We start from the raw sequence: 27,718 nt of genomic DNA on the forward strand, positions 1-27,718 counted from the left end.
AACGTGGTGGCATGGTTGTTGGTGCCAGACGGGCTGGTTTGAGTATTTGAAACAATGCTGATCTACTGGGATTATCACGCACAACCATCTCTAGGGTTTACGGAGAATGGTTCGGGAAAGAGAAAATATCTAGTGAGCGGCAGTTGTGTCGACGAAAATGCCTTGTTGATGTCCGAGGAGAATGGGCAGAGATCATAGAAGGGCAACATTAACTCAAATAACCACTCCTTACAACCATCTCTGAATGCACAAGACATTGAACCCTGAAGCAGATGGGCTACAGCAGCAGAAGACCACACCGGATCCCACTCCTGTCAGTTGAGAACAGGAAACTGAGGCTATAATTCGCACAGGCTCAAATATAGACTGTAAAAACTTTGCCTGGTCTGAGGAGTCTCGATTTCAGCTGTGACATTCAGTTGGTAGGGTCAGAATTTGGTGTAAATAACATGAAAGCATGGATCCATCCCGCCTTGTATCAACGGTTCAGGCTGGTGGTGTAATGGTGTGGGGGATATTTTCTTGGCACACTTTGGGTCCTTTTGAGAATCATTAACCACTTGACCACCAGGCACGTAAACCCCCTTAATAACCAGACCAATTTTCAGCTTTCGGTGCTCTCACATTTTGAATGACAATAACTCAGTCATACAACACTGTAACCAAATGAAATTTTTGTCCTTTTTTTCCCACAAATAGAGCTTTCTTTTGGTGGTATTTGATCACCTCTGCGGTTTTTATTTTTTCCGCTATAAATGAAAAAAAAAAAGATCATTTTGTAAAAAAAAATATTTTTCTTCATTTCTATTATAAAATTTTGCAAAAAAGTATTTTTTCTTCATAAATTTGGCCTAAAATGTATACTGCTACATATCTTTGGTAAAAAAAAAAATAATTTGGTTATTTAGTCTGGGTGAAAGTTATAGGGTCTACAAGCTATGGTACCAATTACTGAAAATTGATCAATTTGATCACATCTGATGTACTGACAGCCTCTCTCCTTTCTTGAGACCCTAACATGCCAGAAAAGTACAAATACCCCCCAAATGACCCCTTTTTGGAAAGAAGACATTCCAAGGTATTTAGAAAGAGGCATGGTGAGTTTTTTGAAGTTGTCATTTTTTCCCACAATTCTTAGCAAAATCAAGATTTTTTTTTTTCACAAAATGTTAATATTAGCAGGTTATTTCTCACACACAGCATATGCATACCACAAATTACACCCCAAAACACATTCTGCTATTCCTCCCGAGTATGGCGATACCACATGTGTGAGACTTTTACACAGCGTGGCCACATACAGAGGCCCGACATGCAGGGAGCACCATCAGGCGTTCTGGAGCACCGAGACCAGTTCTGACATTCCTCTCCTACATGTAAAAATCATCATTTATTTGCTAGAAAATTACTTAGAACCCCAAAACATTATATATGCTTTTTTAGCAAAGACCCTAGAGAATACAATGGCGGTCGTTGCAACTTTTTATCGTGCACGGTATTTTCGCAGCACTTTTTCTAACGCTTTTTTTTTTAATATAAAACTGTTTTGTGCTTTAAAAAAAAACATTAAAGTTTGCCCAATGTTTTTGCATAATGTGAAAGATGAAGTTACGCCGAGTCAATAGATACCCAACATGTCACCCTTTAAAATTGCACATGCTCGTGGAATGGCGCCAAACTTCGCTACTTAAAAATCCCCAAAGGTGACGCTTTAAATATTTTTACTGGTTACATCTTTTTAGTTGGAGAAGAGGTCTAGGGCCAAAATTATTGCTCTCGCTCTAACGTTCGCAGCGATACCTCACATGTGTGGTTTGAACACCGTTTTCATATGTGGGCGGGACTTACGAGTGCGGTCGCTTCTGTATACGAGCACACGGGAACAGGGGCGCTTTACATTTTTTTTTTTTTTATTGTTCATTTTACTTTATTTATTTTAGTTTGACACTTTTTTCCCCAAAAATAAATGTTTTGATCAATTTTATTCCTATTACAAGGAATGTAAACATATGGGATATGGGGTCAAAAAGATCCCACGTCTCACCTCTAGGCTGGGAAGCCTGAAAAAAACAACAAAAAAAACGATCCTGGCTTCGATCGTAACGGTGAGTCGGAAGAAGCACCGGAGGGAGAACGTCCCCTTTCGCCTCCCGTAAGAACAATCAAGAGGTGGAACAGCCGCCATGATCGTTCTTACGGTGTAGCGAATCGCCGACTGAAAAAAGAGGATATCTGAATGATTCCTGTAGCTGCAGGCATCATTTAGATATCCCTGCACAAAGTCAAGGACGTCATATGACGGCCGGCGGGCAGGAAGTGGTTAAAACACATTTTTTTCCAGAGTATTTTCCGGGTATTGCAGAGTATTGTGCGGGGGGTATTGCAGAGTATTGTGCGGGGGGGTATTGCAGAGTATTGTGCGGGGGGGTATTGCAGAGTATTGTGCGGGGGGGTATTGCAGAGTATTGTGCGGGGGGGGGGTGTTGCAGAGTATTGGTGCGGGGGTACTGCAGAGTATTGTGCGGGGGTACTGCAGAGTATTGGTGCGGGGGTACTGCAGAGTATTGGTGCGGGGGTACTGCAGAGTATTGGCGCGGGGGTATTGCAGAGTACTGGCGCGGGGGGTATTGCAGAGTATTGTGCGGGGGGGTATTGCAGAGTATTGTGCGGGGGGGGTATTGCAGAGTATTGTGCGGGGGGGGGTATTGCAGAGTATTGGTGCGGGGGTACTGCAGAGTATTGTGCGGGGGTACTGCAGAGTAATGGCGCGGGGGGTATTGCAGAGTATTGTGCGGGGGGGGGGGTATTGCAGAGTATTGGTGCGGGGGTACTGCAGAGTATTGTGCGGGGGTACTGCAGAGTATTGTGCGGGGGTATTGCAGAGTACCGGCGCAGGGGGTATTGCAGAGTACCGGCGCAGGGGGTATTGCAGAGTACCGGCGCAGGGGGTATTGCAGAGTACCGGCGCAGGGGGTATTGCAGAGTGTATTGCAGAGTATTGGGGCGGGGGTTGCAGGGATGGCTAAGCAGGGATGGATGGATCTGTGACTGCAATAGTCACAGATCCAGCCACAGCGATGCTGACACACGCGCTCCCCTTTCTCACACTGTACCGATCGGTACAGAGAGAGGAGGGAGGAACCGGGCGTCATCAAATGACGCCGGTTTTGTTTACATGTGATCGCTCCGTCATTGGACGGAGCGATCACGTGGTAAATGGCCGTTATCAGCGGCAATTTACCGCGATTCGTGATGCGCCAGGTCCCTCGGATCCGACGGTCACGGACACTCCCGTGTGCGCGCCCCAAGGGGTGCGCGGGAGCGCGATTCTGGGAGGACGTCCATGGACGTCCTCCCAGAGTTAAGGAACCGCCTTGTAGCCGTATTTCGGCTATGAGGCGGTGATTAAGTGGTTAAAATGTCACGACCTACCTGAGTATTGTTGCTGACCATGTTAATCTTTTTATGACTACAGTGGACCCATCTTCTGACGGCTACTTCCAGCAGAATAATGCACCATATCACAAAGCTCAAATCATCCCGCCACTGGGTTTCTTGAACATGACAATGAGTTCACTGTAGACTGTTCACTGGTGGAATGGGAAATTTGCATCATGAATGTGCAGCCGACAAATCTGCAGCAACTGCGTGATGCTATAATGTCAATATGGACCAAAATCTGTGAGGAATGTTAAATCTATGCCATGAAGAATTAAGGCAGATCTCTGAAGGCATAAGGTAGTCCAACCAGGTAATAGCAAGGTGTACCTAAAGTGTCCGGTAAGCATATATATAGCAGTGGTCACCAACTACCCTTTCACAGACCACAGGTGCAAGGTCATTTTGTAACACTGCTCACTAACCCTAGAGCAGGCATGTCCAAAGTCCATCCCGGGGGCCAATTGCGGCCCCCGTTCCACTTTAATGTGGCCCCCCTGGTAATTTGGATATATACAGTTTTTTTATTTACATTTTTTTCCCCTGAAACTTCCCTCTTAAAGCGAAGGTGTGTGTTATACGCCAATAAATACGGTATATCCAAATAACACGACCTCGCTCATCTCTTCACCACACACAGCCACAAAGGTGGGAGAATTCTTGTTGGGCAGAGTATTAGTTGCTCAAACGAACACACTTAGACCAAATTTTAATGGTCCAAAGAATGTCAGGCAAAATGGTCGGCCCTCACGCATGTTCACTACATCAAATCTGGCCCTCTTTGAAAAAAGTTTGGACCCCCCTGCCCTAGAGCATTTTTTTCTCCCATTGACCAATTTTCTTTCACTCCCACTGACTACCGAGTCTGGGGCATTAGTTACTCCCACTGACTATGGATATTGGGGCATTACTTCCACTGACTATGGGGTCTGGGGCATTATTTACTCACACTGATCCTTGAGCCTGGGCGTCATTTACTACCGCTGACAATAGAGCCTGGGACATTTACTTTCACTGACCCTGGGGCTATTTCTACTCACACTGGCCACAGTCCAGCCCCTTTAAATTTTGAAAGTCAGTGAACTGCTGATCCTTTGTTTTAAAAATTAGGAAGAGTCCTGATATACAGTATTTTTCCTGCTACACATCCATAAAAATTCTGAACATACAATAAGTGACATTTCTCACATTTAACTAAGCAGTTCATGTGGAAACTATATATGGAACAAATATTCAAGTAGTGTACAATGGAACAATTCACTTTCCCCCTAGGGACACTTCATTTCCAAGCCAGTGAAAAACATTTATAAGTTCTGTATAAAGTCTATTCCATACAATCAATAAAAAAAGACTTGTATTTACCTTTCTTCCTGGTTTTAATCCCCTTTTCCTTTTAAGGTTATCAGTATTTAGCACATTTCTTGCCAATGTGGTGTTTTTTGTACGCTTGCCTTTTCTTGACGGGCTAGGGGCTTCTTCAAGAGGCTTGTCGCGCATAGGCTTCCTTCCTTTCTGGGCCAGCCCAGGCTTCTGAGGGGACTGCATGGACCGTCTGATAGTCTTTACAGGTGATGCTGAGGCACTTGGGTTCTTGGAAAATGAAACTGCAAAAGCAAAAGCAAAAGCATTTCACATTTAAAATAATGTGATTAGTATAAAGTAAAACACGTAACAAATGTATCCGATTTCAAAACAGAACAGCAGCTAAATACACTAGAGGCAGGGGTGTCAAACTCAATTTCATTGTGGGCCGCATCAGCATTATGATTGCCCTCAAAAGGGCCGGTTGTATCTGTAAGATTAGATGTCCAGCGCATGCCCTCCCCTTACATAAGATGTTAAGAGCCACCCCACCATCAGAAGTTGAGTCCCCCACTCTCCCTTACATCACAGTGCACCCCCATTTCCTTATGCTGCTGCTGGGAAGAAGCTGGATGCATTGCTTGAAAGCAGAAAGTAAGGGTCTGGAGTAGGACCAGAGGAGAGCTGCAGGAGAGGTGCGAGGGCCACATGAAATGGCCTGGAGGGCCGGATTCAGCCTGCAGGCCTTGTGTTTGACACCTGTGCACTAGGGGTAAGATGGAAGTGAAAAAAAATATGCATTACATATTTTCATACACACAGTACTCTACAAAATGTATGCACTTGGGAAAAAATATTGTAATTAAAGTGTTACTAAACCCACAACAGTAAAATCAGTGTGTATATGCAGTAAAGCATGCTTTTTATACTCACTGTGGAACCTAAGGGGTTAATCCTATGCACTGTATAAAAAAGGCTGTTCGATCCCGTCTTCTCTGACTATCTCCTTTCACGGTCTCCAAAAAATAACCTGATATTTACAGAGCCAGGCACAGGCTGCACATGCTCAGTTTGGTGTGTATTGCTAGAGGTTTTTTGTTTTTTCTTGGGAGCTTGCATGTGATCAGCACAGGGCCAAATCAGCACTGTCCACAGAGAGGGTCAGGGGTCCTGCATTCTCATAGGACAATCGTGGGAGAATGAAAACTCCTTCTACAAGCTTTAACCAGACAATTATAGAAGTCACAAGACTGCTCTGACTGCTGATTAAAAAAAAAAAAAAAAAAGTTATTTAGCAGTTTATATTTACTAAAATAATTGCATTTCCATGTTCTGTGTACTGTGGGAGACCAGATATAGTGAATGCAGAGTCCTGGGTTTAGTAATACTTTCATTATTTAAAAATATTAATTTGAAAAAATATATAACGTGTTTTAAACCAATAAACCACAAAATTATATAAAAACAGCGCTCAAGTGTGTGTGAATCACACTGCGATAGGTGATAAGTAATAATAATATTCAATATAAATGCAAAAGAACAGCAGCTGTGATTTCTATTATTGTTTTTGTCTTGAGCGCAGAGGTGTGATTCAATAGGGCGCCATTTTTTGATCACACTTTATCTAAAAATATTAATTGCATTAAACTTTCTCAAACAACAAGCTATTTGTAATCCTTATGTTGCCAACTTTAGTAAATAAAAATGAAGGTATATTATATTTTCTTGCTTTAACCTTTTCTTTTCCATTTCTTCAGGTGCTTTTGGGTTTCTGGCCTAGGTCAAAATTAAGGGGGGGGTTCTCCGCTAAGCACACTCTCCTACCTGCATGCCTGGCCTAAGGTCAGATGGATTCCGGGAAGCAAATACATGACTCATCTGCCCTTACTCAAGATGGCCACGGCTAGAAATACTAAGGGAGTTTTACGAAGCGTTTCCTAACAAAATAAAGCCTGGAGACACGACTTTGAATATTCAAAATATATTATGTTTCCAGTTTGTGGTGCTTAGATACAATTTAATTTCGAATTACAATCTATAAAATGCAAAAAAAAAAACACAACACTCTCTGCCTGTTCAAACAGCATCAATGCTCCCAGGTATACGTGCACACAGTGTAATGAACGTACCAAGTAGGTTGTTGCAAACATCTAGGAGAACTAACCACGTTTTTTTAGTGGATTAGGCTGTCTCGTGTGTTTCTGCTTTTCTATGTAATCCTAGACTGACTTAAAAGGTATTGTAAACTTATTTTTTCTTTTTAATATGACAAATATGTCATACTTAACCTGCTCTTTGCAAATGTTTTGCACAGGGCGGTTCTGATCTTCTTTTGAGGTCCCCCACTGTCGGTCCTCTGGACTCCTTTCCCATGCTGAGGGCTCCCATAGCAAGTCACTGGCTATAGGGACACTTGTACAAGCTTAATCTCGAGCGGTGCTCTATATGTCCATTAACACACAAAGAGTAGCTCTACCAGGGCCCCCGCTCTATAGCTGTGATTGACAGCAGATGGAGCCAATGGGTCCCGCTGATGCCTCCGTGTCCATGTTCATTGAGGAAACCAATAAATCCCCATTCCATATTGAGAAATGCAGCCCCAAAACCTGTAAGGAATCTCCACCATGCCTCACTGGTACCTGCCAGACACTCCTAGTACTGCTCTCCAGGCCTTGGACATATTTGGCTGTAACAGAAGCAGTTTGCCAAATTCAAACCCATAAGTCCAGAGCGCTCCTGCTTTTAATTTTCTGCACACCAGTTCTTGCATTTTTGTGCATAGGCAAGTCACTTTTTTTGGTATCAGGAGGTATGGCTTTTTGTATAAAATGCTTTCAAAAATACCAGACTTCCTTGGATTGTAGATGGAAATACCAGTTCCCAGGGTTTTTTATCAAGTCTGAGCTGATGGTACCAGTAGACATACTCCCGATTCCGAAGGGAAGTGAGCTACCGCAATACGTTTCCTTGGCCAACTACTATTTTCATCAATGTTGCCTGTTCCTTTGCGTTTCTGCAGGAGTGTCTGGACACCACACCAGGAAACATCTGTCTTCCTATTATAAGCTGCCTGTGGGAAACCTTGCTAATGCAGTAAGGCCACCGAGTGTCTGTCCTGTTGATGTGCTTAGTCTTTTTTACATTGATCTGTCTTCAGCAGAGTTAACAGTTCTTTTATAAGGTCTCTGCTACTTATCTCAACTCTCACTTCTAAATGCAAGGGTTACTTTTATGACTTAAAAGTTACCTTGACAGTAATGCGTGATCACCCTTCTTGTAACATTTTTTTGGCTAAACCTGGCAAGCGGGCCTCTCACCGACCTTCTTGAGTCAATGAGAGGCTTTTCTTTTCCACCTGGAGATGTTTTGGTCGCATTGGCATAGGTGACACAATCGAGAGTCTCACTGTGTCCCCATCTCCCTACGCACGCCGGTGGATGCTCAGTGCGTGACATCCCGCCATGCCTGGCCAAGCAGCGCACTTTTTTATCCAGAGGACCAGCTTGGAACACACTTGGGTGATTGGCGCAAGACATCGTCCAGCCATCCAGGTGGGGCCGGGTCACGTGCTCCATCATTTAGCGGCATAGCATTAAGTAACTACAGGGCACGTGTGTATGGTACGTCCACTTGTCACATGACGTAACCCCATTGGGTGGCGTTGTCTCAGTCGCGCACCCCACGTCTGGAGGACTGGCTTGGAACGCAAGCTGGCCACTCAGGATATCAGAGACCGATTGGTGCGCCCCCGGTCTTGGGGATATAAAAAGAAGCCGGCTTTGTGGTCACAATTCCTCCACTTTCTTCCAAGACCGGGATAGAGACGCTGTGGGCCTCTCTCAAATCCACTTGCAGCATTCAGATTTTGCGGGTAAGTTCACTCCATTTCTACAGCATTAGTACCTTCTCATTTAGCATGAGTCCTCAAGCCCGGGCATAAGCATTCCTTCTACATACTTGGCCATCTTATATCTTTATATATATTTTTGTTTAGACCCTGGATGCTTGGTTTGACCACCCTGTTCTCCTTTCCCAGTTGATGCCTTCTATGGGGAAACGCGTCGAGTGGAGCCAAAGTCTTTGACGTCATCACGCACCAGCCAGTCTGGATGTCAACCACAACTGTGTCTCTCTTTTTTAATTACTTTGTTTTGCTGGAAGTCAGTATTGTGCTTTTGAATAAAACTTTTTGTACCGATTACTGCACCATGAAGTTCTTTTTCTGTCTTCTCTAATCATTCGCTTTGGGAGTCTACCTTGCCGTACCAACTTACTATTCCATCTAAACATATGAGGAAAACATCACTGCAGAAACACCAGCAGAGTGAGCGGAGAGGTCCCATGATTGGAGGAATCCTTGGATGATTACCTTCGGCCAGCTGAATTCCTTGTGATATGCCCATATGATCTCTATAACTTGAGATCCACCTCATCTGGTAAGCGGCGTTGATCGCCTTGTTTTCTTGATGAACGTTCCAGAACGTATGAATTATCTTCTGACAAGCCGTTTACATCACCGAGCACGAATAATTTGTTTGGACTCTTACAAATATATGTTGCTTTTTATTGGCAATTCTTAATTATTTTCCTGTTTACTGGCAATTGGTTACATTGCACATTTGTTTGTGGGTTGTAATAGTGTTTTTTCACATTTATGCGGTAGCTCAACTTTTCTGTTATACATTCATATGAACTATATATTTCTGTTTTTTAGTTGCAGCACCTTAATTTATTTATATAAGCAATTTATTGCTATATACACTTGCTAGAGGCTTGGCACGGATATTTCACCATGCACTATGGGCATGACCTACTTGTCTTATAATTAAAGTAATTTTGGTGTTTAGTTTCAATTTTAAAGCGGGGGTTCACCCTGTTAAAAAAAAAAAAAAAATTTTTTTTATTAGACCATTAAATTCGGCATCGTAGCGCGAGCTACGGTATGCCGGTCTTACATTTTTTATGCCCGTACTCACTGTGCTATCGATGATTGAAGAATCCGGGGAATGGGCGTTCCTATGGTGAGAGAAGGTGATTGACGGCCGGCCCTGGCACGTCACGCTTCTCCGGAAATAGCCGAAATAGGCTTGGCTATTCACGGCGCCTGCGCATAGCCTGTGCGCAGGCGCCGTGAATAGCCGAGACCTACTCCGGCTGTCTTCGGGGAGCGTGACGTGCCAGAGCCGGCCGTCAATCATCCTCCCTCTCCATAGGCACGCCCATTCCCCGCGGGAGTCGGATTCTTCAATCATCAATAGCACAGTGAGTACGGGGATTAAAAATTTAAGACCGGCATACCGTAGCTCGCGCTACGATGCCGAATGTAATGGTCTAATGATGGAAAGGAGGGTGAACTACCGCTTTAAGTGGTTACGCATGTAGCCAAACATTACACAGTTTCCAGTGTAGCATTTTAGTGTCCGCTATAAAATATGGCAAGTATATAAACATTTTGATAATAGATTGCAGGTTTGGATTGGTGTTGGGCTCTGGAGAGCATACCTATTTCTATGGGGCAATGTGAAAATGCTGCTACTTAGACATTTTAACAGTTGTGCCATGTCCCAATTACTAGCCAAAAAATGGAAATTTGAGACATTTGCTTACCACAAGGTCTTTGCTGACTTTGTGATGTTTGTAGGAATGTGATAAGTACCTTTTATGCTCTGCTCAACTCTGTTTTGTTCTCTGTTCAAGTCAAATTATTTAGAATACTTTAGGTACTTGCTTCAGTTCTACAATTTTCTTTTGATACTGGTGTTTCACAGAGTAAAAAACTAATTAAAGAAGATTGATCTGTCGGTGCTAGGGGAATTCACCCTGTTGTACCATTGGAGATTTAGGAATGTGCATTAGCAGCAGCTGCGATGTCATTACTATGCATTATCTGTATGCCTTAAAGGGAAAGCTTCCAGTGTACTATGACTTATTTTCATTGTGTTTCTGGCCATGTTCTTTGAAATGGTCATTGAACCCGTCACTCTGCTTCGATTCACTTATTTTCCTCTGCTAGGAAGAAACTGCCACATCTGCTACAAGATATTTTGTCAACAACTTGCTCAGAGAGGGTATTCACTTTTTCTTTGTCGAAATATTCAGCATAGTGACAGTTCTTTTAACTCTGACATTCTGAATTCTTTGTAGCTGAAAAAGGAACCAATGAGCCACACTAAGTATAAAAAGGGTAAATAATAAGTTTTGATGAAATTAACACTAATTACCTCTGCCTGGCAGCATGCTTGTGATAAGCGAGAATAATGCAGCAGTTTACTTTTATACATACAGTTGAACATACTGCTTACCGACATGGTTTCTTAAGTCTGTCCCACCAACAAAATAATTAATTAATTGGTGGGCTTAAAGAGGTTGTAAAGGCAATTTTTTTCCCTAAATAGCTTCCTTTACCTTAGTGCAGTCCTCCTTCACTTACCTCATCCTTCGATTTTGCTTTTAAATGTCCTTATTTCTTCTGAGAAATCCTCACTTCCTGTTCTTCTGTCTGTAACTACACACAGTAATGAGAGGCTTTCTTCCTGGTGTGGAGAAAGCCTCTTGAGGGGGGAGGGGGCGAGCAGGAGTGTCAGGATGCCCACTAACACACAGCTCTGTTCTCTATCTGCAAAGTAGAGAGTGTCCTGACTTGCCTGCTCGCCCCCCCCCCCCCCAAGAGGCTTTCTCCACACCAGGGAGAAAGCCTTGCATTACTGTGTGGAGTTACAGACAGAAGAACAGGAAGTGAGGATTTCTCAGAAGAAATAAGGACATTTAAAAGCAAAATCAAAGGATGAGGTAAGTGAAGGAGGACTGTACCAAGGTAAAGGAAGCTATTTAGGGAAAAAAATGTTTTACCTTTACAACCCCTTTAAAGACAATTGTGGTAAACACTGGTCTGAATCATGGTCATTTATTTTCTTCCAAGTAATAAAATAAATAGCAGTACCCTCAGGGAAAACAGCATGTCAAACAATCAAAAAGGCAGTGACTGTGTTGATGGGGGAAATTAAGCAATTTTCTTTCCATGAAAGCTCTCCCACAGTGCCATTATGTTCCGGGAGCGTGTACTTGTTTTTGACAGGTACCCGTTCCCAGTTCCAGGAGACCTCGCCCCGGAATGAGCAGTAGGCATGCCTTTGCATGTACAGTAGGGCACCGGCTGTGAAGCCGCAAGGCTTCACTGCCGGTTTCCCTTACGAGGAATGTCGGTAGCAGCACCCAAGAGCCAACAGAAAAATCGGCTGGGGTGCCGACATTGCGGGATCCCTGGACAGACAAGTGTCCTAATATTAAAAGTCAGCAGCTACAGTATTTGTAGCTGCTGACTTAATTTTTCGGTGGGGAAGCTGTAGCTCCGCTTTAACCTTTTTAAGAAAGATGTATATACTTACCTATTTTAAGGCTGGTCCAGTCCAGTTACGTGATCTGTCTCCAGGGGACATCATCACTCCCACGCACTCCTGCTGTTGTTGAGCACGCTCTCCTCTCGCCTGCAGCTGCCACAGGGAAGATCACCTGACTGAACTGGCCTGAATATAGGCAAGTACATATACAGTATCTCACAAAAGTGAGTACACCCCGTATATTTGAGTAAATATTTTATTACAGGCGGTACCCGGGTTACAAAACATCCTACTTAAAAACGCAGGGAGAAAACAGGAAGTGAGAGGAAATCTACCCCTAGGAAGGGAAATTCACTCCTGTAAGTCCTGTAGTTAAAATGGGAAAAAGATACCGCCACTGAAGCTTTTTCACCAATCCTTGTTTCCACAACAACCCAAGATTTTCAAAACCCAATTGTCATTGGGACAGAAAGTGAGGTGAAATCTTCTGAACGGGGCACAGACAGCAACACAAATGTTACAGGGGTGCTATCCAAAAAACATAAAACCTTTTTTTTTTTGGCTAGAGCTACACTTAAAAAATGTACCTGTTCCGACTTGCATACAAATTCAACTTAACAAACCTACAGACCCCTTGTTTGTAACCCGGGACTGTCTGTATATCTTTTCATGTGACAACACTGAAGAAATGAAACTTTGCTATAATGCTACAAAGTAGTGAATGTACAGCTTCTATAACTGTGTAAATTTGCTGTTCCCTCAAAATAACTCAACACACAGCTATTAATGCCTAAACCCCAGCGCTGGCAACAAAAGTGAGTACACCCCTAAGTGAAAATGTCCAAATTGGGCCCAATTGGCCATTTTCCCTCCCAGTGTCATGTGACTCATTAGTGTTACAAGTTCTCAGGTGTAAAGGGGAAGCAGGTGTATTAAATTTGGGGTTATCGCTCTCACTTTCTCATACTGGTCACTGGAAGTTTGTTTGTTGAGTTATTTTGAGGGGACAGAAAATTTACACCGTTATACATGCTATACACTCACTACTTTACATTGTAGCAAAGTATCATGTCTTCAGTGTTGTCGCATGAAAAGATATAATAAAATATTTACAAAAATGTGAAGGGTGCGAAGGGTGTACTCACTTTTGTGAGATGCTGTATCTTTCTTAAAAAGGTTAGTCAGCACAGGTGTTAGGAAAGGGGAGGAAACATTTTAAAGATTAGTTAGGTATAGCCTGGAATACCACTAAGGTTTACCCAATAAATGCCTCTTAAAACTGAAGTTTACTGGTGTACTTTTTTATTCAGCCCCAAGGACAGTACTTACAAGATGGATGAATAACCCATTTGATGATGCCTGCCTTCCTCGTCAAAATTCTCCATCCCCTCTCCCCAGCAGCTGTGATCTATCAGTGCTGAGGGGGATTGAGTGGCTCCACTTGTCATTACCGCAACCATGTGCTTAAAGCAGTGGAGAACGCAGTTGATGTAAGGCAGGTGTGGCCAACCAGTGGCCCAGGGGCAACATGTGGCCCACGGAGCGCTCTGATGTGGCCCGCGACCTCCTGCTCTGGAATGGCGGATTGGCAAGCAAAGATCGCAGGTTGCCGACCCGCCATACCACAGCATCAGTGTTGTGATAGGAAGCTGGTGGTAGAGGAAGAAAGCAGCTGCGTAGGAGAGCCCCATAAGCCGATGTTTCCTCTGCAGCGCCGGCTATTGCCACAGGCGGAGTCTATGGCAAAGTTCAGCTAACCCACAGGATAGACATAGCTGCACTTATGGGATGGGTAAACCGCAACACATCAGTGTGAACGCAGTCTTAGGCCTTTTTTTCACACGATCAGCCCGACCAAAAGGGTCTGGTGGGGACACCCGATGCAAGGGGGCACTCTGGTGGGGACACCCGATGCAAGGGGGCACTCTGGTTAGGACACCCGATGCAAGGGGGCACTCTGGTTAGGACACCCGATGCAAGGGGGGCAGTCCAATGTTGGCACACAATGTAATGAATTACTCTGGTAGGGCCACCTGATGCAAGGGGAAACACTATTGGGGACATTTAAAGTGTATTATCAGAGTGTGTGGAGGAAACCGTAAGAAAAAGCACCAGAGAATGCAGCTTGTGTCAAAAAAATTAAAGACGACGCGTACAACCTTTTATGGCACAGAATTGTGATTCAGACCTTGGCCGGAATTTTTTTTTTCGTTACCGGACCTCCTTGAATTTTAATGCACTACCCCTGTAATACAGGATCTTTATAAAAAATGACATTGATCCAGTCACAGGAGTTCTTGCCACCAGGAGGCTAGTTGTCCCATCTCTACAAGCATAAAATGGTGGCCAATGTGACTGGGCGTTGAATGACTTGGCAACATTAGGTTCTGGGAGAACTCCAGAGCACCCCATTAAATTGCAGTACAACAAATAAGGCAGTGTTGCAAAAACTGCAAGAAAAGCACTAATCACCAAGCCACCTCGTTTTGCTTAGTCCCGGACAGAGAAGGTCTGTTAGACATAAACAGAGAAAACTGATCTAAGAGAGGGCACCACAAACTGCTCCAGTTAACAGAGATAAATCGCTTACAGAATTTCCTTCCTTATACTTCTTTGTCGATATGATTAACACATAGAGTGCATTAATAATAATACATCATAAATGGTTTTCTAGAAGCATAGGAAACATTTCCTATATTTATACAACAAAAGCACTTTCCTTCACCACTGACATTCTCAACTCACTTTCTTAATTAAGGCTCAACAAAAGAATGTGCTCAGATTTCATGCTGAACATATGTCCATTTGTGCCACTTTTCTTTGAAATGGTTTATCGAATGGGTCTTTCTTAGGCTGCACTAAAAAGTAAACAAAGCCTTGGTATCCACTCAGATATCTGCCATTAGTCAATTAGCGATCTTGATTTCATCAGTGAGGAAGGAGGAAAAAGAATGTTCCGGGAACATCCAATACAGAAAGTAACACACAATATGACAATTCTTACTTAACAAAAACACTTTAATGAACCAATGTCTAAAACAGACAACCAAATTCATTACCTTATGACACACAGTGGGGTTGATTTATTAAAAGTGGGGGAGAGTGCAAAATCTGGTGCAGCTATGCATGGTAGCCAATCAGCTTCTAACTTCAGCTCGTTCAGTTAAGCTTTGACAAAAAAAAAAAACTGGAAGCCGATTGGTTTCTATGCCGAGCTGCACCCTCCATTAATATACACAATTTCATACGTCTGTGTCACGCTACAATGGTACAAGCATCAAAGAGCACATATGAATATTTATATGCATTATGTGCTTTTGTTCACTTGCACGTGTCATTTAATCATGCCCATGACATACTGCAACCTTACATTATATGTCAATCATGTGGAAAAGTAATAAACAAATAAGCACACTCTCAATGGATACTATAAACTATGTGTAACCTATTGATTTTCAAGCTCTTTATTCGTCCATAAGGAACAATTCACCAAAACATTTTATATTTCTTAGAGGCCTACCTTTTTAAACTGCATAGTTGTAAAGCTGTCAGGAGGATAAAGTACAATAAGCTGTCATTTATTCAGAATACAGCTTTGTTATGCCTAATGCATGCATAGTGGCCAATTCACACCAACCCTTTTGTGTGGTATTGTCCAATGCAGTTCCAACGCATAGACAAGGCAATATGCATTAGGTCCCATTGCTTCAGCTGACACCAATGCGCCGATGTTGAATTTTTGCAAAACTGCTTCAATGCATCACAATGCATTGCTGTGCATAGAGTTAAAATAATATAATTACAACTAGAAGAGAAGAATTCCGATTTAGAATTTTGGATGAGAGGGTGAATCTTTTCAGTGGGTATATAGGCATTAATAAAAAACCTGGCAGGTTTTTCATTTACATGCACTGCCTCTGTAAAGCACGTCAGTAAACAGCGGCTTTATCATGCAAATGTAGTGCCAGCTTTTTCATGGAACAACATTCTGTGGCCAAAAATTTCCAGTCTGGTGGACAGATTTCTAACTGGAGTTCATTTGAGGTCAATTCTGTCAAACTCACGAATCTATCGTTATTTAAGGACGCTAGAGTTGTAGAATAGGACAAAAACTCTTACTATGTAGATGACGCCTTAAGACCTTGTTCACTTAACCACCTAAAAGGGCAAGTTAACCTTTACAGAAAAAACAGGTCCCCCTGTTCATAACCCCCCCCCCCCCCCCCGCTGACCTCGAGCGTAGCGATCACCCGCACTGATTCACCGGTCGTGGCTTAGAATGAATGAATGAATGAATGAAAAACTTATAAAGCGCGGCGCATGCGAACTGAATCGCTTCTGGGCGCTAGTTGTTTGTGTCTCATGACATCAAAAGAGCAGAGTTTTGATCTGTCTTCTGAAAGTCAGGTGGTTTTCCTCCAACCGAATGCTGGTTGGTAAAGCGTTCCATAGTCTAGGACCCTGAAAAGCAAACCTTCTTTCTCCATTGGACTTATATTTGGTTTTTGGCACCCTGACCAGATTTTGGTCGGTGGATCGCAGACGCGATTCGAATTGTGAGGTTCTATCTTGTCGCAAAGATATTGCGGAGCCTTCCCATGGATGCACTTATGTGTCAGGCAGAGTGCTTTAAATGCAATTCTGTCCTTTACTGGCAGCCAGTGAAGGGTTCTCAACGAAGGTGAGATCGATTCCCATTTTTTTTTCCCAGTCACCAGTCTGGCGGCGGTATTCTGAACGACTTGCAGACGGGAGATTTGGTACTTTGGGAGTCCGAGGTACAGGGCGTTAGCATAGTCCAGTCTGGAATTCACGATTGTTCCCACCACGACTGCTACGTCTTTGGGGATAAATGGAATAAGTCTGCGTAGTAGGCGCAACAGATGGTGCGCTCCGCTGACTACTGACCCTATTTGTGCGTCCATTGTCATGAAGGTGTCGAAGATGACCCCGAGACTTTTGACTTTGGAGCTAGGGGTGATGATTTGGCCCAGAATGGGCAGGGGTGTCCAGGTTGTTGCCAGTTGACTCTTTCGGCTGGCGTGAAACATAAGGAGTTCTGTTTTTGAACTGTTGAGTTTAAGATAACTCTTTGTCATCCAGTTTTCTATCAAAGAGAGACATTTCTCTAAACTGGGATGATGATCCTTTTTATTGCAGATGCGAAAATACAGTTGCGTATCGTCTGCATAAGAGTGATGGAGTAGTTCTTGGCTACTGATAATATCAAAGAGAGGGCGAAGATAGATGTTGAAAAGCACCGGTGACAGGGGGGATCCTTAGGGGACTCCACATGACACCATGCGCTTTTCCGACGTGAAAGAACCCAATTTAACTGTTTGTGATCGGTTTTCAAGAAAGGAAAAAAACCATGGTAAATCACCTTCTGCGACTTCTGCTACCTTCGCATCAGTAACAGTTTGTGGTCTACCGTGTCAAAGGCTGCGCTTAGGTCCAGCAGAACCAGGAGACAAGATTCTCCTTCGTCTGCGGCCTCGAGGGCATCGTCCCATATTTTGAGTAAGGCCGTTTCTGTCCCGTGTCCGGGACGGAAGCCTGATTGTAATGGATCCAGTAGATTGTGGGTATCTAGATGCTGTTGCAGCTGTTGTACCACTACTTTCTCCATTATCTTGGAGAGAACATTTAGGCCTGTTATGGGACGGCGGTGAGTTGGGTCCTTGGGATCCAGGTTAGGTTTTTTCAAGATGGGCTGGATTGTGCCCTCTTTCAACAGGGATGGCACTGTGCCTTCCTTAAATGACTGGTTTATAAGCTGTGTGATGGGTGGTGCCAGGATGTCGGCACATTCCTTCAGCAGTTTGGTGGGGACGATATCATTGGGCGATGTGCTGTTCCGCAAAGCACCAATGATATTTTTTGTGGTATCGATGGAGATCGGTTCCAGAGTGAACTTTGTCGATTGTAGAGCGTTTCTGTGGGTGTTTTGTGGTTGATTGACGGTGGGGTTGAGGGGGGTATTGTTTTGCAAGATGCTTTCCCGGATTCTTTCAATTTTGTTGATGAAGAAATCCGATAGTTCATTACAGAACTCTTGGGTGTCTGAGTTGGGGACTTCAAGACATCCTTGATTCATGGTCTGGGTGACCATCTTGAAGAGTTCGCGGGGGCGGTTTAGGGCGCTGTTAATCGCCATAGAAAAATGGTTTCTTGGCTTTGAAGATTTCTTTATGATATCGTGTTGTTATTGCCTTGTAGATGATGAGGTTATCCTCTGCAGGGCTTCTTTTCCAGGCGGCTTCCGCCCTTCTGCTTAGAAATTCCCTTGGCTTAATTTCTAAAATGTACCGCGTCAGGAAGTGTGTTTAAGAGCATTTTAACCACTTTCCAACTGGCTAACGCCGATATACGCCAGCAGAATGGCACGGCTGCGTAAAGCAACGTACTTGTACGTTGGTTTTGAATTTGGCACAAGGTCCGTGACCGTAGGCTCTCTGTCCGTCAGGTACCCGCGATTGTGTCAAAGGAGCTGCAGAACGGGGAGATGCCTATGTAAACAAGGCATTTCCCTGTATTGCCTAGTGACAGGACAGTGATCTACTGTCATCGGGAGCAGTGATCACTGTCGTGTCACTTGTAGCCCAGCCCACCCCACAGTTAGTATCCCTCCCTAGGACACACCTAACCTCTGCCAGTGTCATTTACACAGTAATCAGTGCATTTCTATAGCACTGATCGCTTTACAAATGACAATGGTCCCAAAATAGTGTCAAAAGTGTCCGATGTGTCTGCCATAATGTCGCAGTCACAATAAAAAAAAAAATATTAAAAAAAATAATAATAATAATATTTCGCTGATCACCGCCATTACTAAATAAAATAAAAAAAAAATGCAAAAAGACTATCACTTATTTTGTAGACGCTATAACTTTTGCGATTTTTGATGTAGAAGAATACATAATCGGTCTAAATGGAGAAAAAAAAAAAAAAAATTATATATTATATATATATATATATATATATATATATATATATATATATATATATATATATATATATATATATATATATATATATATATATATATATATATATTTATTTATTTGTGGGGGGGGGGCATATTTATTATAGCGAAAAGTAAAAACGTGTTTTTTTTTTCAAAATCGTCGCTTTTTTTTGTTTGTAGCACAAAAAATAAAAACCAAAGAGGTGATCAAAAGTAAGCTCCATTTGTGGGGAAAAAAAGGACGTCAATTTTGTTTGTGTGCAAAGTCACACAACCGCGCAATTGTCAGTAAATTCTTTCGGGGCTGAAGTGGCTAATTGAATAAAATGGAGATCGTTGCAATACTTTGTCATTACAAATGCAATTTTTGGGGGGGGAAAATACACTTTTTTGAATAAAAAAAATAAAATATCTATATTGTGACAGACAAAGTTATGCAGAGTAAATTGATACCCAACATGTCATGCTTCAAAATTGCCCTCTCCTAGAACGGCAACAAACTTTGGCACTTACAAATCTCCATAGGCAGCATTTAAACATTTCTACAGGTTACCAGTTTTGAGTTCAAGCAGAGGTCTTGGGCTAGAATGGAGGGACAGGGCACAAAAAAAGAAAAAAAAAATATTTTACGTTTTTTTTTTTTACACTGTCCCTTTAAAAGAACATTTTTGGATCACTTTTATTTCTATTACAAGGAATGTAAACATCCCTCATAATAGAAATACAAAAGCATGATGGGACCTCTTTAATGTGAGATTTGGGGTCAAAAAGACAGTAGATCTCACATTGACACTTAAAAGCAAAACAAAAAATTTATTTTTCCCCTTTAAAAAATAAATAAAAATTGTCCCTTTAGGGCCTTTTGAAAAATATATTGGTTTGGTGTGTAATTAGATGACATATAGTCATACGTTTTCCCAAAGGTATAAGCAGAGTTTCAGAAATGGAATAAAAAAAAAACGGGCAGGGTATAAAATCAGATCTGCATAGAAATCAGTTCAATAAAATCACTTCAATTACAATAAATTTACATTATGAAATTTCTAAAATAATTTGATTTTCAACTGAAGCAGCCTAAACAACTAAAGCAAAAAAAAGGCCAACACACCAATTAGAAGTTACCAGCTGTTTTCCACATATGGCCAAGATCAGGGGTCGACAAATCCCGGGCGCCAGGTCGCCATGGCGACTAGAAATAGGGTCCTGGCGACTTGGCTTGGAAGGGGGGGGCAAAAAAAAAAAAAATTTTTTTTTTTTTTTTTTTTGTGAGCTGGCACCATCTGGTGGTGAGCCGTTGGTATTACAAGTTATTACCACCAGATGTGTAAGCTGGCGCCATCTGGTGGTGGCCGTCGGTATTACAAGTTAAAGCGGGGGTTCACCCTTAGAGGGCACTTTTCCCCCTTAGATTCCTGCTCGTTATTACTAGGGGAATCGGCTATTTATTTAAAAATAGGTGCAGTACTTACCCGTTTACGAGACGCATCCTCTCCGTCGCTTCCGGGTATGGGCTTCGGGAATGGGCGTTCCTTCTTGATTGACAGGTTTCCGAGAGGCTTCCGACGGTCGCATCCATCGCGTCACGATTTTCCGAAAGAAGCCGAACGTCGGTGCGCAGGCGCAGTATAGAGCCGCACCGACGTTCGGCTTCTTTCGGCTACGAGTGACGCGATGGATGCGACCGTCGGAAGCCTCTCGGAAGACTGTCAATCAAGAAGGAACGCCCGCTCCCGAAGACCATACCCGGAAGCGACGGAAGAAGATGCAGCTCGAAAACGGGTAAGTACTGCACCTATTTTAATACAAATAGCCGATTCCCCTAGACCGAACGAGCAGGAATCTAGGGGAAGAAAAAAAATTTTTTTAGAAATGGGTGAACTCCCGCTTTAAGCATTACAAGTTAAACAGCAATTCTAATGTAATTTTTCACTATTTTCACTGCCATCTTCTTCCCTCTAATTAGAACCCCCAAACATTATATATATTTTTTATCCTAACTAGAGGTCGACCGATATATCGGCCGATATTTGGCGTTTTATAATTAATCGGTGTGCTTTAAAAAAGCCGATTTAAACTTCAGCACCGCGACTTGCAAAAAGCTTCTGTAATAGAAGTCAATGCAAGTTGCCTGAAGCTTCCCATAGAAGACTTCTCTCTCTCTCTCCTGGGCAGCCTGCCAAGTTTTAGAAAAGATATACAATGTTGCTACTTATCAATTAACTGAACTCTGTGTAGGAGAGTTCTCAGTTTAACCATTTAAAGGCTAAATCTTTTTTGACACTTGTTGCATACAAGTAAAAATCCTGTATTTTCTGCTAGAAAATCACTTGGAACCCCCAAACATTATATATTTTTTTTTTTAGCAGAGACCCTAGTAAATTAAATTGGCGATTGCTGCAATATTTAATGTTACACGGTATTTGCGCAGCGGTCTTTCAAACAATTTTTTTTGGGAAAAAATATACTTTAACAAATAAAATAAAAAATAACTAAACAGTAAAGTTAGCCCATATTTTTTTTTTTCGTCCAAAAGTTTTCATTACCTGTTTTTGTGTATTACATTTTTTATTTATATATATATATATATATATATATATATATATATATATATATATATATATATATATATATATATATATATATATATATAAATAAAAAATGTAATACACAAAAACAGGTAATGAAAATTTTTGGACGAAAAACAAAATATGGGCTAACTTTACTGTTTAGCCCAAAAGCGCCTGAAAAATCGGCCTAACATATCGGCATCATAAATCGGCTATCGGCCGCCGCAATTTCTAAATATCGGCATCGGCCAGAGAAAAACCCATATCGGTCGACCTCTAATCCTAACACCCTAGAGAATAAAATGGCGATCGTTGCAATACTTTCTTTCATGCCGTATTTGCGCAGCGGTCTTGCAAGCGCACTTTTTTGGGGAAAAAATTACACTTTTTTAAATTAAAAAATAAGACAACAGTAAAATTATCCCCATTTTTAATAATAATGTTACGCTGAGTAAATTGATACCCAACATGTCACGCTTCAAAATTACGTCCGCTCGTGGAATGGCGTCAAACTTTTACCCTTTAAAATCTCCATAGGCGACGTTTAAAAAACTCTATAGGTTGCATGTTTTGAGTAACAGAGAAGGTCTAGGGCTAGAATTATTGCTCTCGCTCTACCAATCGCGGCGATACTTCACATGTGTGGTTTGAACACCGTTTACATATGCGGTCGCTGCTCACGTATGCGTTTGCTTCTGCGCGCAAGCTCGTCGCGACGGGGCGCGTTTTCTGGCTCCTAACTTTTTTAGCTGGCTCCTAGATTCCAAGCAAATTTGTCAACCCCTGGCCAAGATGATAGCACCTATTCATATTCTTGATGTGAAAAGTGACAGCAGGCCCACAGTAGGTTAACCTTCATGAACTTCTGAGCCCACAAGTATACTGAATTAACTTAAAGTGGACCTTTCACTAAAGTTTACAATGGCATGCACCTTTGCATTAAATGTAAAATCATCTATGCATGACATGTTTCAGTTTTGCGCATTCACAGCATGATAATACTGCAAGCTGAGGTGCAATCAGTGGGCCGACATGGGAAAGAATAAACCGCTAACTGCCAATTACTTTATTTTTGAAAATGGCAGCACACAGGCAGTGTAGAAAAATGCCAACAACGAACAAAAAGGTGCATAGACTTTAAGGCTTCATTCAAACCTATGCAGTTTGCCTTGAAATGTTTCTGCTTTGTTGCTGAGCAGATTAAAAAACGCACACACTTTTCTGCAGCTTCTCCATTTAAGTCTATTGAACCAAAAAAAGCAGTTTTGCATTTAAAAAAAGTTCCTGACGCTTTCCAGAGTCGCAGAGACACAAAAATGTATTGATGTGAACATGTTCCATAAAAAACCCATGTTAAAAATAATGTCCCGCATTCCTGCAAAAAGCAGGAAAAACGCATTGGTGTAAACTAAGCCCAAGTACTTGTTGAACTACCTACCTTTACGCAGTTTGGCCAGTTTTAGCCTTAAAGGGGTTGTAAAGACAAAAATATGTTCCTCTTAAATTAAAGTCTGACAGGAGCTGATAAAGTAAAAAAGTAATGTTTTGAATTATAACTAGTTTGATACCTGTTGAAATCGAGCTGTTTTATTCACCTCCGTCACTCCTGAATCATTATTCTCACTGACTTCCTGGTTTGCGGTGCACATTCATTCTTGCTACATCACGGCCTAATGGGAACTACAGTTCCCATTAGGCTTAGCCTCCATGCCTGTGAGGGATAAGAGAGCATCTTCACGCAGGGCTGTAGTCATAGGGAGGGAGTGAGCACATTCTGCTTTCCACCATGCAAAACGGCTCAGATGCTGGTGGAAAGCAAGAGGAGTGACAGGAAATGGCATTTTCAAACCTGGATTACTGTATTTTGGAGGTCAAAAGGAAAAACGAGGTAAGTGATATTTAAATGCTCTAGCTTACAGCAATCAATTGATCTTTTTAATAAAAAACGAACCTTTAGTGTTCCTTTAAAGCTGAACTCTAAGCAAATGCAAAAAAGACACAAATGAACACAGCTGTACCACTGAATTTAAATATCTTTAAAGCAAGTAATGGAAGTACTTCAATATGATCAATATCAGCTTAGTGCAGGGGTCTCTCAACTTTCCAAGCAAAGGACCAGTTTACTGTCCTTCGTACTTTAAGGGGACCGGACTATGACCAGTGGGAATCAAAAAATGGCCCAGCATCAGTGGGCATAAAGCCCCATCATTGGTTAGAATGGAAGGAATGGTACCCCATTGTTGGTATCAGTGGGAAGAATAGTGCTCAGTCAATGCTGTCAGTTAGTAGAATAGTGCGCCAAGGGCCAGGTAAAAACAAGCCAAGAGCCACAATTTGGAGACCACAGGGCTAGTGCAAGAGAAATAAGCAGTACAGGGAACCCATCTATTAATGAGCTGACAAGAAGAATGCCAAAAGAAGGAAACAGAGGGAAAGAGCGATGAGCTCATCAGTGCATTGCCACCCTTTTACTGTCCAATCACAGCCGGGGCTCAGAGGAAGTGGCTTAATTAAAACATTGTCCATCTGAAGAGGTCATACAGTGGGACAAAATGAAGGCTAACATTGTATCAAGAGCTGCTTTTTTTATGTTATCTTTCATAGGCTATTAACTTTATATTATCATTTTTGTCTGGAGATATGCGCATGCTATATTGTCTACATACAGTCAGGTCCAATAATATTGGGACATCGACACAATTCTAATCTTTTTGGCTCTATACACCACAACAATGGATTTGAAATGAAACAAACAACATGTGCTTTAACCGCAGACTTTCAGCTTTAATTTGAGGGTATTTACATCCAAATCAGGTGAACGGTGTATGAATGCTAACAGTTTGTACATGTGCCTGCTTGTTCTTGGGGTATTTTCCCTTCAGCAAGTGAAATGCATGCTCAAATCGGATTCAGGTCAGGTGATTGACTGGGCCATTGCACAACATTCCACTTCTTTCCCTTAAAAAACGCGTTGGTTGCTTTCGCAGTATGCTTCAGGTCATTGTCCATCTGCACGGTGAAGCGCCGTCCAACGAGTTCTGAAGCATTTGGCTGAATATGAGCCGATAATAATATTGCCCGAAACACTTCAGAATTCATTCTGCTGCTTTTGTCAGCAGTCACATTAATAGATGCAAGAGAACCAGTTCCATTGGCAGCCATACATGCCCACGCCATGACTCTACCACCACCATGTTTCACTGATGAGGTGGTATGCATTGGATCATGAGCAGTTCCTTTCCTTCTCCATACTATTCTCTTCCCATCACTTTGGTACAAGTTGATCTTGGTCTCATCTGTCCATAGGATGTTGTTCCAGAACTGTGAAGGCTTTTTTAGATGTTGTTTGGGAAACTCTAATCTGGCCTTCCTGTTTTTGAGGCTCACCAATGGTTTACATCTTGTGATGAACCCTCTGTATTTACTCTGGTGAAGTCTTCTCTTGATTGTTGACTTTGACACACATACACCTACCTCCTGGAGAGTGTTCTTCATCTGGCCAACTGTTGTGAAGGGTGTTTGTCACCAGGGAAAGAATTCTTCGGTCATCCACCACAGTTGTGTTCCGCGGTCTTCCGGGCCTTTTGGTGTTGCTGAGCTCACCAATGCGTTCTCTCTTTTTAAGGATGTTCCAAGCAGTTGATTTGGCCACACCTAATGTTTTTGCCATCTCTGATGGGTTTTTTTTTTTTCAGCCTAATGATGGCTTGCTTCTTGATGGTGACAGCTCTTTGGATCTCATATTGAGAGTTGACAGCAACAGATTCCAAATGCAAATAGCACACTTGAAATGAACTCTGGACCTTTTATCTGCGCCTTGTAAATGGGATAATGAGGGAACACCACACACCTGGCCATGGAACAGCTGAGCAGCCAATTGTCCCATTACTTTTTGGTCCCTTAAAAAGTGGGAGGCACATATACAAACTAAATACCCTCAAATTAAAGCTGAAAGTCTGCAGTTAAAGCACATATTGTTTGTTTAATTTCAAATCCATTGTTGTGGTGTATAGAGCCAAAAAGATTAGAATTGTGTCGATGTCCCAATATTTATGGACCTGACTGTACACCGCTTTCAAGACCATAGTGTGCATGCCACCCTTAGTGACAAACAAGAATACACACGATGATGTAAATTGTGGATTTAAAGATTTACAAAGGAGTATGAACAATCATATAAACACAGGAGGTGAAGAAACAGATGGTCACATACTGACAGACACACCTGCATGGGAAGGAAATTCAGGTGAATTTTCTTCTGACTGGTTTCTATGAGGTGTCTGAGATGGTAATTCTTTCAGACATCCATACTGGAGGCTAAATGTGTCAGTAAAACTCAAAACTGTCTATAGATTCTGATTGGTGGCTGAAGGGCAATACTGACAAACCAATGTGTAAGCGTGACTATCATATTGCCTTTTGGCTCAGCTTCATCCAGAAAAAGAAAGGGCTTGGGCTGCACGGCTGTTCCTGTTTCAGTTGTGGAAGGAGAAAGGAGGAGATGCTTTAAGCATGCTGCAGAGGCCCAACATAGGTTTATCTCAGAGAAATGGTATGGACCCAATTTTCTAACCTATTGATCATTCCCCCTACCCCCCTTCCCACAATCGATCAACCAGAACTGTTAGCAGCTGCCCACAGACATAAGATTGGGTCTTATTGGAGTTATGATTCACCAAGACACCTCAAGAGACGTAGCAGCAAACAGCTTAAGGGTGGTCCACAATATGTGAATGCTTTCTTAACCTATGGTAACAACAACGTAAGAAAAGAGCACATTCTGCTGTCATCTATTTTTTTTACTTTCACACTGGGGCGTCGCAGGCGTTGGCGGTAAAGCGTCGCCTTTCGAGCCGATAGCGGGGTACTTTTAACCCCTGCTAGAAGGCAAAAACCACTCCTACAGCACCTCAAAGATGCAGCTGCCAGTGCACCTCAGGCTTTTACACATGAGTGAAATAAGCGGCTCTTCCAGGGCGCTTTGCAGGCGCCATTTTTAGCGATATAGCGCCTGCAAAGTTCCCAAGTGTGAAAGCAGCCTTACTATCACTAAGTTTTCTCACAACAAAACAGCAAAGTTAGTGACTTTTATAGAGTGAATGCTTTTAAGCCATTGTGGGTAGGATACTGCATACATCAGTGGTCTCCAAACTGTGGCTCCGGGGCCAGGTGCGGCCATTTTCTAGTCTTTATCCAACCCTCGGGGAACAATTCCTGCCACTGACACCAACGATCTGGCACTATTCCTTCTACTGACACCAATGATCTGGCACTATTCCTTCTACTGACACCAACGATCGGGCGCTATTCCTTCTACCGACACCAACGATCGGGCGCTATTCCTTCTACCGACACCAACGATCGGGCGCTATTCCTTCTACCGACACCAACGATCGGGCGCTATTCCTTCTACCGACACCAACGATCGGGCGCTATTCCTTCTACCGACACCAACGATCGGGCGCTATTCCTTCTACCTATTGCTTCTACCGATAACAATCAGGCGCTATTCCTTCTACTGACACCAATGATCGGGCCCTATTCCGTCTACTGACAAATGATGGGGCACGATTCCTTCTACTGACACCAATGATCGGGCCCTATTCCTTTTTACTGACACCAACGATCGGGCGCTATTCCTTTTTACTGACACCAACGATCAGGCACTATTCTTTCTACTGACACCAATGAAGGGGCGCTATTGATTTTCCTGATATCAACGATCGGGCACTATTCCTTCTACTGACAAAAAGGATGGGGCACTATTCCTTCTACCAACACCAACGATCCGACGCTATTACTTCTACTGACAGCAACACTATTCCTTCTACTGACCCCAACGATCAGGCACTATTCTACCCACTGACACCAATGATGGGGCACTATTCCTTCTACTGACACCAATGATGGGGCATCGTTTTACCAATGCCAGGTCTGTTTTTTTACTCCCACTGGCCACAGTCCGGCCCCTCTAAAGTCTAAATGATAGAAAACTGGCCCTTTGTTTAGAAAGTTTGGAGACCCCTGGCATACATTGTCAGGGCTAGAGAAATGTTGATCAATAGAGCATACAGTACATCTGTTAGGACCAACAGTGGGTAAGACAA

The 27,718-nt window shown here is 42.5% G+C and overlaps 1 protein-coding gene across 6 annotated transcripts in view; it reads right to left on the bottom strand.

Annotated features, from left to right (window-relative positions):
• Positions 1-27,718, bottom strand: part of SCML2 (Scm polycomb group protein like 2) — a 125,098-nt gene that overhangs the window by 30,957 nt on the left and 66,423 nt on the right. For all 6 annotated transcript variants that reach the window (XM_040336892.1, XM_040336891.1, XM_040336889.1 and 3 more), the window contains one exon: positions 4,801-5,042. In XM_040336892.1, coding sequence (XP_040192826.1) covers positions 4,801-5,042 — 242 coding nt within the window. The remainder of the gene's footprint in view (positions 1-4,800; positions 5,043-27,718) is intronic.

This window comes from Rana temporaria, chromosome 2 (assembly GCF_905171775.1).
Source record: "Rana temporaria chromosome 2, aRanTem1.1, whole genome shotgun sequence".
NCBI lineage: Eukaryota > Metazoa > Chordata > Amphibia > Anura > Ranidae > Rana > Rana temporaria.